The 13,571-nt window shown below is 39.3% G+C and overlaps 2 protein-coding genes across 6 annotated transcripts in view; one reads left to right on the top strand and one right to left on the bottom strand.

The window, feature by feature from the left end:
- The window catches only part of LOC110956886 (transcription factor SOX-6-like), a 111,001-nt gene that overhangs the window by 28,088 nt on the left and 69,342 nt on the right, over window positions 1-13,571 (top strand). For 3 of the 5 annotated variants that reach the window (XM_051952584.1, XM_022202640.2, XM_022202642.2), the window contains exon 3: window positions 12,101-12,314. In XM_051952584.1, coding sequence (XP_051808544.1) covers window positions 12,102-12,314 — 213 coding nt within the window. In that variant the 5' untranslated portion in view covers window position 12,101. Of the gene's footprint in view, window positions 1-12,071; window positions 12,315-13,571 lie in introns of those variants that run through there. The other 2 variants (XM_051952583.1, XM_022202639.2) reach the window with 1 other exon arrangement.
- Window positions 11,268-13,571, bottom strand: part of LOC110960319 (rhombotin-1) — a 266,898-nt gene continuing 264,594 nt past the window's right edge. The window contains exon 5 of the mRNA XM_051952585.1: window positions 11,268-11,277. The gene's annotated coding sequence lies outside the window, so the exon portion shown is untranslated. The remainder of the gene's footprint in view (window positions 11,278-13,571) is intronic.

Genomic DNA, 13,571 nt, shown 5'->3' with positions numbered 1-13,571 from the left:
ACTTTGTCTAAATTGAAAAATTTAAATTACGTAAATTTTTTTATATGTGTGAAAGGATGCATTTAAAGACAGTTAATATCTTCCTGGCTTGAAACAAGGTGGTACAAAGTTGCTTGTAAATTCTTAAGATAATAGGATTTCCCCTTGTTTACAGCTTCTGTCAACTATATGGAGCGGGCGAAGCACAACAAGGCTTAAAACTTGTGTAACGATCTTATTTGTGCATCGCAGTGGAATTATGTTCTTCCCTACAGAGGTCAAAGTTACCTGATAGCTTCAAGTGAGAGGACACCTGGCTTTGGTGGTGCATCAGCTCTAGACAGATAAACACTGTATTACCTCTGTAAGGAGTTTGTCAAATGGCAAGCTGTATGTGCTTTAAGCTGATAAAGATCAGAGGTGAAAAGAGGTGAAGAGAAAAAGAGCTAATAGAGTGAAGAGCAGAGGAGTGCATGTTGTTGTACAGATTTAAACAAATTAAGACAATGCAGACACACTGATGCTGTTTTTTCAGGGGTTTTAGATCGTTTTTGTTGGACTGAGAACTTCCTTTCTATCACTCGATGTCTTCATTTTAAAATATCTTGATATCTGAAATGTTTGTCATTTTAAATGTGCGCATTTTTCTCTGAAGTTGCATTTATAATCAGCTGGTGCCCAGACATTGTTGTTTACACATAACAGAGAAATTCCACTTTGAAGTGCCATCAGTAATTTGCCTGAACATAGATAGATTACATAAAGGCTTTCTCAGGGTGGGCCTTCTATTGTTATCTACTCTTACAATTCAACAACTGCTTTTCAGTCTAAATTCAGGATAATTTCTAATTGTGTCATTTAAAAAATATTTCTGTATAATGTTATGCTGATGATGACGAGCCTTACATCACCAACAAAAGTCTTGGTTATTGTGTAATTTTATTTCTTTTAGCTGCTAATAAACCCAAAATGATAGTCTTTGCACCTAAAGCAAATGGAAAGCAAGTTAAAAGGATACAAGTATATGGTTGGTTTTGACTCTGCTTTGAACTACACTGATTATAACATTAAAACCATCTGCCTAAATCTGTGTAGGTCACCCACATACCACCAAAACAGCTGTGACCCAGGACCCAGGACTCTGGGGGTCTGCTGTGGTGTCTGGTAATAGGACATTGGCAGCAGAGCCTTTGAGTCCTGTGGGTTGTGAGGCGGGGTCACCGTGAATCATATTGTTCACATGGATGCTCGGCTGGATTGGGATGTGGGAAGTTTGGAGGCCAGGACACAGAATGTTCTTAATATTACAGAAACATCTAATCATATATGACTATCTAGTTCTTGATAGTTTTCTCGAAGCCTCCAACATGCAAATATATCGTCATCTGCTTTAATCGTTACTCCTAAGTATTGTACAATCAAGTCTACCGTTTTATGGACAGAATTTGTCTGGTAAGGTGATAGTATGCTCAGAGATCTATGATTAAGAGACAAAATGTTCATACCAGGTCAGACTTCTAAATACTGTGAGCAGGAGCGAGCAGATAAATAGTCCTTTTGAGCCGCTGAGTGTTGACTTTGGTCTTCAATGGTCTCTTCAATGGTTTACTCTGTATCGTTGCCATGAAGTAGATAAATGTATATGTGTACTGTATTTGTGTTAGCTAGGGGTGTGTTCACATGCCAGGAAAAATAACAAGCACAAGGGAGGGTGTTGGTCACTAAGGCCACTTATGGATTTCTGGGGGTCTGTGGTTTCAGTCCAGCATCACTGAGGTACAGAGCCTGAACAGAGAGCCAGAGCATAGTGGTGGCGTGTTTACGCCCACTGTACAAACGATGCATTCATCATTTTTTGAGTGTTCCATCATTGACTTTGATTGAGATTTTCCATCAGCAGGACTTATGAAGACATCAAACCCCATGTTTGCTCCAGGTGTCCATCTGATGAGGGACAAAATCCTTAAATTGCAATGTTTGTCCACGTTGGTAATATTGAAATATTCTCTGGATGCTGGGTAAAGGGAATTTCACTCCACAATTTCCCCCCATGGTTTGGGGAATATGTTTTGGCAAATTTAGGAGAAGAGATCTATTTTAAAACAAAATATTTTCTCTTTACTTACATTAAAGAGGAGTCCACTGAACAGTATTATTGGTGCCATTAGCTTCCTTTGCTCGGAGCACTTGAAACTGTGTTTTTTGTTTTCTTATAAAATCCTGTCTAGTTTTGAAAGCAGTTTATCTTAATATAAAAATAATATGCTTTTAAATGGATCACATGTTAATATGCTACAGCAAATACAGCATTTCTTATTTATTTTTTGAACCAAAATTGAGTGGTTTACCTGACAGATTGACCTTTCATATCACATTGTAAAGTTATGAACTCACTGTTTGGAAACAGTCAACATCCTAATGTTTAGGATGGTAAAGCTACACTTTGTTTAGGCCATCCTATCACCAGGCATGTGATAGCTGCCATTCTTCAGTACCTCCTCCTAGTGGGATGCAGTGCAATGTGCTTGTGCCGCTGACCTACACACGTGGACAAAATTGTTGGTACCCCTCAGTTAAAGAAGGAAAAACCCACAATTCTCACTGAAATCACTTGAAACTCACAAAAGTAACAATACATAAAAATTTATTGAAAATTAAATAATCAAAAACAGCCATTACTTTTGAATTGTTGATTAACATAATTATTTAAAAAAACAAACTAATGAAACAGGCCTGGACAAAAATGATGGTACCTCTATAAAAGATTGAAAACTATTTGACCAGAGTGACATGATTAACTCAGGTGTGTCATTTAATTGACATCACAGGTGTTTCCAAACTCATAATCAGTCAGTCTGCCTATTTAAAGGGAGACAAGTCGTCACCCTGCTGTTTGGTGAAAAGGTGTGTACCACACTGAACATGGACAACAGAAAGCGAAGGAGAGAATTGTCCCAGGACATCCAAAAAAAATTATAGACAAACATCTTAAAGGTAAAGGCTATAAGACCATCTCTAAACAGCTTGAAGTTCCTGTGACAACAGTGGCTCATATTATTCAGAAGTTCAAGACCCACGGGACAGTAGCCAACCTCCCTGGACGTGGCCGCAAGAGGAAAATTGATGACAAATTGAAGAGACGGATCGTTCGAATTGTATCCAAAGAGCCCAGAGCAACCTCCAAAGAAATTAAAGGTGAACTCCAAGGCCAAGGTACATCAGTGTCAGATCGCACCATTCGTCGTTGTTTGAGCCAAAGTGGACTTCATGGGAGACGACCAAGGAGGACACCACTGCTGAAAAAAACTCATAAAAAAGCCAGACTGGAATTTGCAAAAATGCATGTTGACAAGCCACAAAGCTTCTGGGAGAATGTCCTTTGGACAGATGAGACCAAACTGGAGCTTTTTGGTAAGGCACGTCAACTCTATGTTCATAGACTCAAAAACTAAGCATACGAAGAAAAGAACACTGTCCCTACGGTGAAACATGGAGGAGGCTCAGTAATGTTTTGGGGCTGCTTTGCTGCATCTGGCACAGGGTGTCTTGAAAGTGTGCAAGGTACGATGAAATCTGAAGACTATCAAGGCATTCTGGAGAGAAATGTGCTGCCTAGTGTCAGAAAGCTTGGTCTCAGTCGCAGGTCATGGGTCTTCCAACAGGACAACGATCCAAAACACACAGCCAAAAACACCCAAGAATGGCTGAGAGAAAAGCGTTGGACTATTCTAAAGTGGTCTTCTATGAGCCCAGATCTGAATCCCATTGAACATATGTGGAAGGAGCTGAAACATGCCATTTGGAGAAGACACCCATCAAACCTGAGACAACTGGAGCTGTTTGCTCATGAGGAGTGGGCCAAAATACCTGTTGACAGCTGCAGAACGCTCATTGACAAATACAGAAATCGTTTAATTGCAGTGATTGCCTCAAAAGGTTGTGCAACAAAATATTAAGTTATGGGTACCATCATTTTTGTCCAGCCCTATTTCATTAGTTTGTTTTTTTAAATAACTATGTTAATCAACAATTCAAAAGTGATGGCTGATTTTGATTATTTAATTTTCAATAAATTTTTATTTATTGTTACTTTTGTGAGTTTCAAGTGATTTCAGTGAGAATTGTGGGTTTTTCCTTCTTTAACTGAGGGGTACCAACAATTTTGTCCACGTGTGTACTTACTAACATGTTTGCATTTATGTGGTATGTCTGTACTGCACCTCCCAGATGTGACGTGTCAATCAAACTGTCTTGGTGGAGCTGTGATATCTACCTCTGATTTAACAGGTTTTCAGGTCAGTAATGGTGACTCTAAAAATATAAAAATGTATATGAAACTTAAATATACACACAATGTGTTGTGATGTTGTGAATTTACAATCCTAATAATAATAGTAAAGCAAAATTTTTGTAAATCCAAACTACTCTAAGAAGACTTTCAAATGAATTTGAATATTACCTGCAAAGGTCTAACAAATGAACTGTATAGTAAAATGGAAATGTCCCAAAGATTCATTAGTTTGTTCCATGTAAAGTGAATAGCGAGTGTAAGATAAATCACTGAGAAAAATTCAACATGTTGTTTCTTTTTCGTACTAAGTTTGAATGTGAACTGATCAGCCTGAAGAATTGCTGTAATTCTTCTCCTAAAAAATAAATGTTATTAGTCCACTGAGACTGTCAATTGAAAATTTACTGTTATTAAATTTGCAATATATTCTTACTGTCCTAGGATCTAATAATTCAATTAAGAGTTAATTCAGTTATACTCTGTTCCGTGCCTCAAAGCGGACCCTGCCCATCCCCTCTGAGTGCCCGGAGGTTGTAAATAGTGTCTAACGAGTTAAATATATCGAGCTCCTCAGCGTAACACACTGATGGTGACACAATGACTCCTGTTTACCTGAGAATCGTGGAAGGATTTGGTTGTGACGGCTGATTGATGAAGGTACTGTTGTGACCGAACATTGTGCACGGCATCCGCCTTCAGCTCACCTCCCTTCATTGTTTCACTTAAGTCAAGAAAAGGTCAGAGAATACCTGCAACTGAATGCGATAAGCAACTATAACTTTGAAATAGGGTAGCTGTTTGTTGGCTCTGATGGCTACACATCTACAGAGCCGCCTCTGACGCTGAAATACCCGTTAATAGGTTGGACTTTTCTGAAAACAAAACTGCTTTTCTTGCTATTAAGGCAGTGACGAAATGGGCTGGTTTGGGGGTAACTGGCTTTGCTATTGAGCTTTGCTATTTTGGGCTAAAGGGCCAGGACGAGGGATTCTCTGGGAGAAAACAGGGCAGTGTGTGTGTTCACATTCCTCATGTCTGACCTATGACAGTGCCCTCTGTTTGCAGCGCTCTGCGATGATCTAATGAGGATCCAGACAGACCCAAGATTTAGTAGCTGGGAGAGTTGTTCTCATACAAGGCCAATTCTCCTCTCTTTTTTTCCCTTATTTATTTATCCAGGGAAAGTAACTGAGCACATGCTCTTGTGAGCAACGCCCTGCTCCTTATTCACACCTGGGACTTGCCTGGAGAAACCACAGACTTGATGGCTGCTGAACAACTTCACTGCAGCAATTAAGTTTTTAAATAAGTGGACTACCCCAATCAAGTATGGGGAATCTAGGATCAATATTTCTTTTTATAGCTCAACCCACTCTTGAAACTAAAAGTTGTAAAAACTTGGCATCTGTTGCTTTGATTTTTGTCATTATTTCAGAAATCTGTCTGTTGTGAGCACCTCAACTTTGTCAAAGTGCAATTATATCTTGCTGAAGTAAGCGTTTCATGGATAATTCTGGTTTTAGCAATTGATCATGTTTTTGTAGGTTTGACCATCATTTTGAGTTTTGAAAGCAAAGTACTGAAAGAGATCTGAGAGCATGGCAACAAACTCAAAGACTTCCATCTTGTAGCTATGCGGGCTGTACAAGTCTCAGCTGACATTGGATTAGAGATGGGAAACATCCTGGACAGGTCTCAAACAACAATCGTTCACTCTTCCTTTCCACTATGGCCAATTTAGAATTCATGTCTTTGGAAAAAACCAAAGGACCCAGAAAAGACTTTGCTTTAAAGTCAACATACTCACTAAAATAATGTTTACCACTGAAATATAGTGGTAAACATTGTTGTAGAGATACTCCAATGTCACCAGATCTCAGCTGTTATTGGGTCAGTTTAGAATCATAATTACTCAAAAGAATGATGGACCAAAGTACAAAATGCTCGATGCTACTGAGAGGACACTGCCGATAATGTCATCTTACTCAGGGATTTAGCTTGTGTCGCTACATTTTCTTCGTGCCAACACAGAGGGCCTCTGTGTTTCTATTTAAACCTTCAGTTTGCTCTTTTTCACTTTATTTTCTTGTTGGGACTGTCCAAAAGACAAACAATTCCAAGGAAAGTCCTCATTTTCTTTCTCCTCTTGTTTTTTCCTCTCCTCTCATTCTCTGTCTCTCTTTCTCTTTGGTATTTCCCACTTCCTCAGTTCTATCCAGCTGGGACGGCTGGAGATTTTACACCCAATTGGTCGAGTTGGAGGCCTTTGTCGGAGCCCTTCTCTCGCTCCACAAGTGGCAGAAGGGACCTGGGTTGTGAATGGTGCTTTGTGTACTGTTTTTCTAAGAGGGGGCCCTCTCTCTCCCTCTCTCATCTGTCACAGGTCCCTCTCCGTCCACGCTCCACAATGCCTGATTGTTTCTGCCAAGTCGCCAGGTTCCAGGCCAGATCTGAACAACGCTTTCCTGCCAAATTCCGACCCTGGTTTTTGTTTTTCTTCCACTCACAAAGGGATTCTAAGTTACTGTCCACGATTTAGAAGGGGACTTAGCTAGCTGTCCACCGGCAGCACTTTGTTTGTTGAGTATGTCTCTGAGCTAAAAGCCGTAAGAATTTCCATAGGCAACAAGGGAAGGAAGGGAACTTAAAGCAAAATGCTCAAAGAGAACAGTAAGTAACCTTGCTGAGCATACCTTCATTGTGATTATTTTTTTGACAATATAAAGCGTGTATTCACCTTAGATTTGATCTCTGGCTCTTAACTGTACTTGTGGGTTGATCTTCCTGACTTCATACTCATAAGAAAACTCATGAGGATGAAAAATTAAAACTTCTAACTCAACAGTGTGTGCTCTGTTTAGTTATCAAGCAGGCAATCTCACCAGTATCACTTTCCAAGAAATATCTTAAACAGGAGAACTGCTTTCAGGGGAAAGATTTGGTGTTTGTCTAGATGTCTGACAATATGAAAAGGCTTTTGGAGAGCAATGTGTGTGAAAATGAATTTGTTTTTCAGGTATCAGTGTAACATTATCGCCACATTACTGTTTCCTGAGAGTGTCTCAGTGTAGCCAAACTCATTCTTTTGTTGGTCTCATTGGGAGAAGTTTGTTTCTCCTGCTATAATCACTCAATTTTATCTTACGTCTCAGTAGGAAAAGAGCTGATATTGTCACGCGTAAGGGCTGCGGTCAGACAAAAAACCCACATCTTCAAAATGCTTTTCATTTTTCGGAAATTAGGACACATGAATGCTCGCTTCCAAACAGTGCCTTTCTTTTTAGTGTAGTGGTATCATTTTTTTACAACTCAAAGGAAACCTTGCTCTTAAAAATGTGCAGTTATAAGGTCTGTCTGTAAAAGTACTGATGTGAAACACCTCAATACTCTTTTTTCTCACACTTTTCTGGCAATCGAATCTAAGCTGATTTTATCTTACATTTTGATAGAATTCTTCTTGTGGTCATTTCTCTTCCCCTGTCACCTTATATGAATTACCTTAAAAATGTGGGTAAGCTTTAGTATTTTTTCTTTTTAGCAACTTTTTGAAGCAAGTGCCTATTTTAAGTAATGAGGCACTACAATAGCTTCTAAACTAAGTTCATAGCAATTAACTGGTTGACCTTAACATTAGTAATGCTTGGTAAACAATAGAGTCATCTAAGCATTAGTAATGTGAGTCTTTTCCTGATGAAGTATATTGTTTTCCTGCTCCAGCCAATCACAAAAGGCCTAGTGGCATGCTTACCAACAAACCCCGTCCTGTTGCATGATGAAACCCTATCGGTGGCGGTGAGTTAAGGGGCTGGGCATTCCTGGCCATATGAGACACCAGTTCCAAGAAACTTAGTCCTAAGCTCCCCCATAAACACAGCACCAGCAATATTGTCAGCTAAATATAGGCCCTCCTCTGTCTTCTCCCTCCCCGGCTCCCCATCGCTCTCTCATCGTTCCAGTGTGGATTGCACCAGCTGATCATGGATAAGTGATTTCTTGTTTGTTGGTTGTCTGGAGTCTTACAATCTCATGTACCCATACCACTGCGTAAAAATACAAAGGTCTGGAGAAATTTAAACCACGGACTTAAACCTTTTGCTATTCCAATCAGTTGAATCATGCATTTGGGGGAGTGAGGATGACACTGGTAGAGAGCTGTAGAAGTTCATGACACTTAAGTCTTCAAAACACTAGAAAACTAAGTCAACTTCGTACAGCCAGACGTCACCAAGACTTGACACCATGTGCATGAGAAGAACAATCTTACTCAAAAAGACCAGTAGCATCTTCATCGTTGAACCACCGATGAGCTATAATTTGAGAAGCTTGCCTTGACTTTCAGAGTTGTATTCAGTTTAGGGATTGACCACAGAGATTTGGTATTAGGATTTTAATAGATTTTTGAAACTTGTTAAAACTCTGTTTTGCTCTGCACCACACCTTTAAAGAAATACATGGGTCTTCAGCATTGTCGTAGGAGTTTTCACAACCAGCTAGTTGCCAATTTAACTGACTGCCATGACTCCTGTGCTTGGTAGGGGACATACAATAGGGGTTTAAGGTGAAAATAACAAAGATTAAAGTGGTGAGACTGAACTGAAATAGTTAAGTTACCAAAAGATGCTACAACATTCAGTAGAGATGCGGAGTTTGTATGTTCATCCCTATGAGTGACCTCTTTCACATGCACCTCCTGATTTGATTAATTAATATTTGGACCAACTTACGACGAGAAAATTATGTGCAATTCAATGATATTCAACGTTTGGAACAGTGAACAATGCAATAAAGAAGTTAGAGAGAAACACGGAAAAAATAACAAAACCGGTAAAAACTGAATGTGCGTGAGATAAATAATGGGATGCTTTGCTGCGAAGTTCTAAAATTAGATGATATTGTATTTTGTTATCAGCCTAAAGGAGAAGGTGGTTTCGTTACAGTGGTTAATGGTTGTCCAAAATCTTCAGGTCAGAGTTGAGCGAGTGTCGCTTTTCATGCCACGACACTGCCCAACATTCCTCTAATTCAACCTGCATCGCTCTGTCACTGGAAGCTGCATTCCTACTGAGGTAGTAAAAGACGACATGCACAGAACGTTACTTACCTCCCTCAGAATCACCGAACAAAAGTCGAAGCCACATGGGAATCCGACTCTTTCCACATTATGCATCACAGATCACCCAGATACGCTGTACATACGGAACAAAAACGGCACGTTCTCTGCAAAGCTACAAACCGCACAGTTCTCACATACAGTCTGGATCTAAGCAGGCACATACTTTTCCTTCTCCATCCACTCCTTTCTTCTTTTAGTTTTAGCATTTTCTACAGTCTCTGTCTGTTCTCCTTTCCCGGTCAGTTTAGTTCATGCGACATTTGATTGTAATCTGTCACTGTAGGGTTTATTAGCTCCCCCTGTAAATTAGGCATTACTCACCTTATTCTGCCTCCCGCACACTCAGACTGCAACCCCTGCTCTTTTCTCTCAGACATTTGACAGAGGGTCAGACTTATGTTTAAGGGCACCCAGGAGGCCATATTTCAGAGATGGACAGCCTGCTGTGATTTACTGAGCACTAATGCTGACTTAGCAATCTGTTTTGCTTCACATAAGCTGTGATCCAGATATTACTAATGTGTGTCTGTGTGTGGTGTGTGGACCAAGGGGTGGCACTGTTTTAGGGAATCACTCACACTGATGTCTTTTCAGATGGAACACAGTATACATTGTAAGTTATCACCCACAAATTTGGCTTGGATTTGTGGCTGTTTCCATAGAATTGTTTGAATTTGTGTGTGTTTATGTATGCAAATATGTGTGCGCATTGTACTCGTATATGACCAGAAAAATGAGCTTGTTTTTACTTAATATAAGAATTTAGGGCTGCAGTCAATGTGAAAGACGACCTCGGAGGTGCAATAAATGTGGTCAGTGAATGTCCTCATAAGTACAGTGCAACAAAGGGAAGTCATTACAGGAAATGATGTATTTGCTTAATGACACTCTTAGCGTGAGGCTCACATTAGAAAAAAGAGAGTTTTCCACTCACACTCAGCAGCAGAGCGAGCGCCTGCTTCTTTAATAGCTCTGAGGTGATGAGAGGCCTTGATGCTGCTTAGTAGATTAATAGATTACCCCCATGTGCCTCTGCCTCTGTGTTTGTGTGTGTTTATGTGTGTGCGCATGTGTGCGTGCAGCGTGTGAGTTGCTCTGAATGAGTGTGTCCATAAATGCCAAAAATATGATATGTACTTAAAATTGCTTAGCTATGTGTGAGCGAGCTGTAATTACATCTCCAACATTCATGTCTCAGCATTTTAAATAAAGTTGTGGCTTTGAATTATCTATTCAAATGCACGGTTTTGAAATCTCCAGTAGTTTGTGTGTGTGTGTGTGTGTGTGTGGTGTCAGTGTGCAGTCAGTGATGGACAAAAATCTAAAATTATTTAACACACTGAAAGTAGAGCACCCAACATTTTTTTTCTTGCATTATGCTGCTGATTGTGGTGATTTACATTAACCCTTAATTCCAACAACTGAGACAGTCAAGAATTTCATGAAGCTGTGCACTTAACCTGCACAAATCTTGTAGATGTACCACTTTATATTTGAACAAATTAGAAGTAAAATGAGAACTCTCAACCTCATGATGGCAGAAAAAATTTGCAATTTGCATCCATATCTGTCCTGATTCATATCACGTAGTGAATATATGTGGTGAAGACTGTGACCCTGTTTTCTGCTTCAGACATTATGTTCATGTGCTTGTCCCCTGAAGCTGATTCTGCACAGTTGGAGGTATGATAGCTGACAATATCAATGTTGCTGCAAAGATGCTATTCTAAAATGTATCAAACACAGCTTTAATCCAGCAGCACAACAATAATAATAATAATAATAACATGATGTAAATACTTTTACTGTCACCATAGTTTCAAGTTGGTGCAAAAGATTAATGCCACCAATTCAAAATCTGTCCAAATGTAAAATAGGGTCACAATCTCCCGATCTTCTCCTCAATTATGGCATTAAATAGTTTTTTTCCCACAACATTAAGTCTCAAACTGACCTCTGACCTTTGATTTAAAATGTCACTATTTCATTTCATGCTCTTTATGTTGGTGTGAGTTTTTGTCAGTTGTCAATTCTTCAACTAAAATCAAAGTCAGTGACCACTGTGAAGTACATTGACCTTTAACCTCCAAAATCCAAGAGTTCAAAAAAAAAAATCCTTCAATCTTTGTGAAAGATGTTTCTTTCACAAAAAATTGGATGGAATTTTAATTTTAAATAATTTTGATGTGATCTTTTGAACTAATAACACTTAAAATACAGTAAATATAGTAACAACCTAGTAACTAGCTGACCATTGCAATCATTTCTAAAAAGTACTAAAGCATGGTTTAAGATGCGTGAATTTGTAGGTTTCCTTTAAGTAAAATAAATTCCAAATCAAATGAAAACTGTACTTTGATTATGTGCATGGAAACACATAAGCAGTACCAAAGTATACAGTTTAATTATTTCCTACAATTTTCCAGTTAACAAACTGTACAATTTTACACATTACAAAGCATAGAAAAAGTCTCTTTTTTCATAACTAGTGTTTCAGTGTGTGCAGTGTTCCACAGCAGATGCACCGCGACTTCCAGGAAGGTTTTGGTTTCATGACTGGTTTCTGATGATCGTTATCTCTCTCTTTATCATCGTGTGATGCAACACTAGTTTTTGTCACTGTTCATGTGTCACTTCAGTTTGCGTCCATCTTGGTTGACAGGACTGCAATCCACTGAGGCCACCAAAATGAAAACCTTCTCCTTTTTGCCTTTCAGAATGATGTCTTCCATGCGAGCAACGCCTCCCTTTCAACCACCGTCTGAGGAAGTGATAGGTCAGGACAATGCAGCCTGGGCCGCTGACGAGCGAGAAGACCCAAAGGAGTCGGCGTCACCCTCTTTGCATGACCAACCCCACCCGGACGAACTGCAGCCAATCAGAGAGAAACCAACGGATGCTGAGTGGGAGAATGTCGGCCCTGCTGTGATGGTGAGAAGTTTAATTATGCACAGAGCAGTGAAACTGACCATATCTTATCTTGAGATATGTTGCTATAACTCAAATCTATAAAACAAATGTGGTTAGTGTGTGTACACAGTGTACACACTCGGGGCATGCGACTCATAAAACACTCATGAAATACGTCCTGAAGTACACAGGGTGTGCAAATTCTCATGCATAATGATGATTGTGCACTCTTGAGTGCACACATTCTTAAATACATGTATACACAAACACACAGTGTGCACACCCCAGCACTTCTTTCTGGTCTGTGTGCTACAGGCAGTGCTGTAGGCAGCCCAGTGAGGGTTGTCCTCTAGAGAGTTGTACCCCTTGCTTCTTCTCATCTCCACAGCCTGTTTTCATGTGTTTGTGTGTGTTAGTTACTTGGCTTCAGGTTGTGTTGGTCCCTAAAGGACGAGGCGTTTGACTTCAGCCTCCGAGGAAAGGAGAAAGTTCTGATACGGAAGTTTCCTTTGCTATCATTGTTGTGGCAGAACACATTTAACATTCACACATAAAAAGAACTGTTTTTGGAAAGAGTTTAAATTATTGATTGCCAGATATTACTAAAGCATCATTTAATCTATTCAACTTATTAAAAACTCAGTTACATTGAACCAATCTTAGTACAAGATCCAGATTTTACATGCAATTAGGCATTCATAAAACTATTTGAGAACTGGACTTCACTTAGCATCAGTGTCAGGGTTCAAAGTTGCCTCAAGGCAAAAGTGTCCCTGAATACTTGAACTGATTTTCAATGTTTTCGTTTCTATTTTTTCTACACATATTTATAGTTCTGGTCTCATATCATATACACTTGTGAATATGACTATTGTCCCTCATGGGCTATCCCAGAAGACTCATGGAAATATATAAAGGAGTGATTCTTTCAAGTTTAAAGATTCTTTCAATTAACCCCGTTCTGTACTTAAAATATTAGAAAATTTAGCCTCCGTGAAGTCCACAAGATGAATAAGCAGCAGCAAAATAATAATAATAAAAAATACAGTGCTAACACTGCAGCAATGCATGTTGTGGACAAAGAAAGTGAAGCAACATTGTGTGTCATTTCATCCATCTCCAGCCACCAGAAAGGACAAATAAACATGAAACTTAATTGGGCAAGTTTGGAGTTCATTTTCCAGACAGTGGAGATGGTTTTATTTAAAGATTACAAAAAACAGCAAATGGATTTTCTGATTTTTTATGCAAAAATAATGTAACACTTTTTTAATGCAT

This window comes from Acanthochromis polyacanthus, chromosome 8 (assembly GCF_021347895.1).
Source record: "Acanthochromis polyacanthus isolate Apoly-LR-REF ecotype Palm Island chromosome 8, KAUST_Apoly_ChrSc, whole genome shotgun sequence".
Lineage (NCBI taxonomy): Eukaryota > Metazoa > Chordata > Actinopteri > Pomacentridae > Acanthochromis > Acanthochromis polyacanthus.
This window is presented reverse-complemented; position numbering and strand designations above follow the sequence as displayed.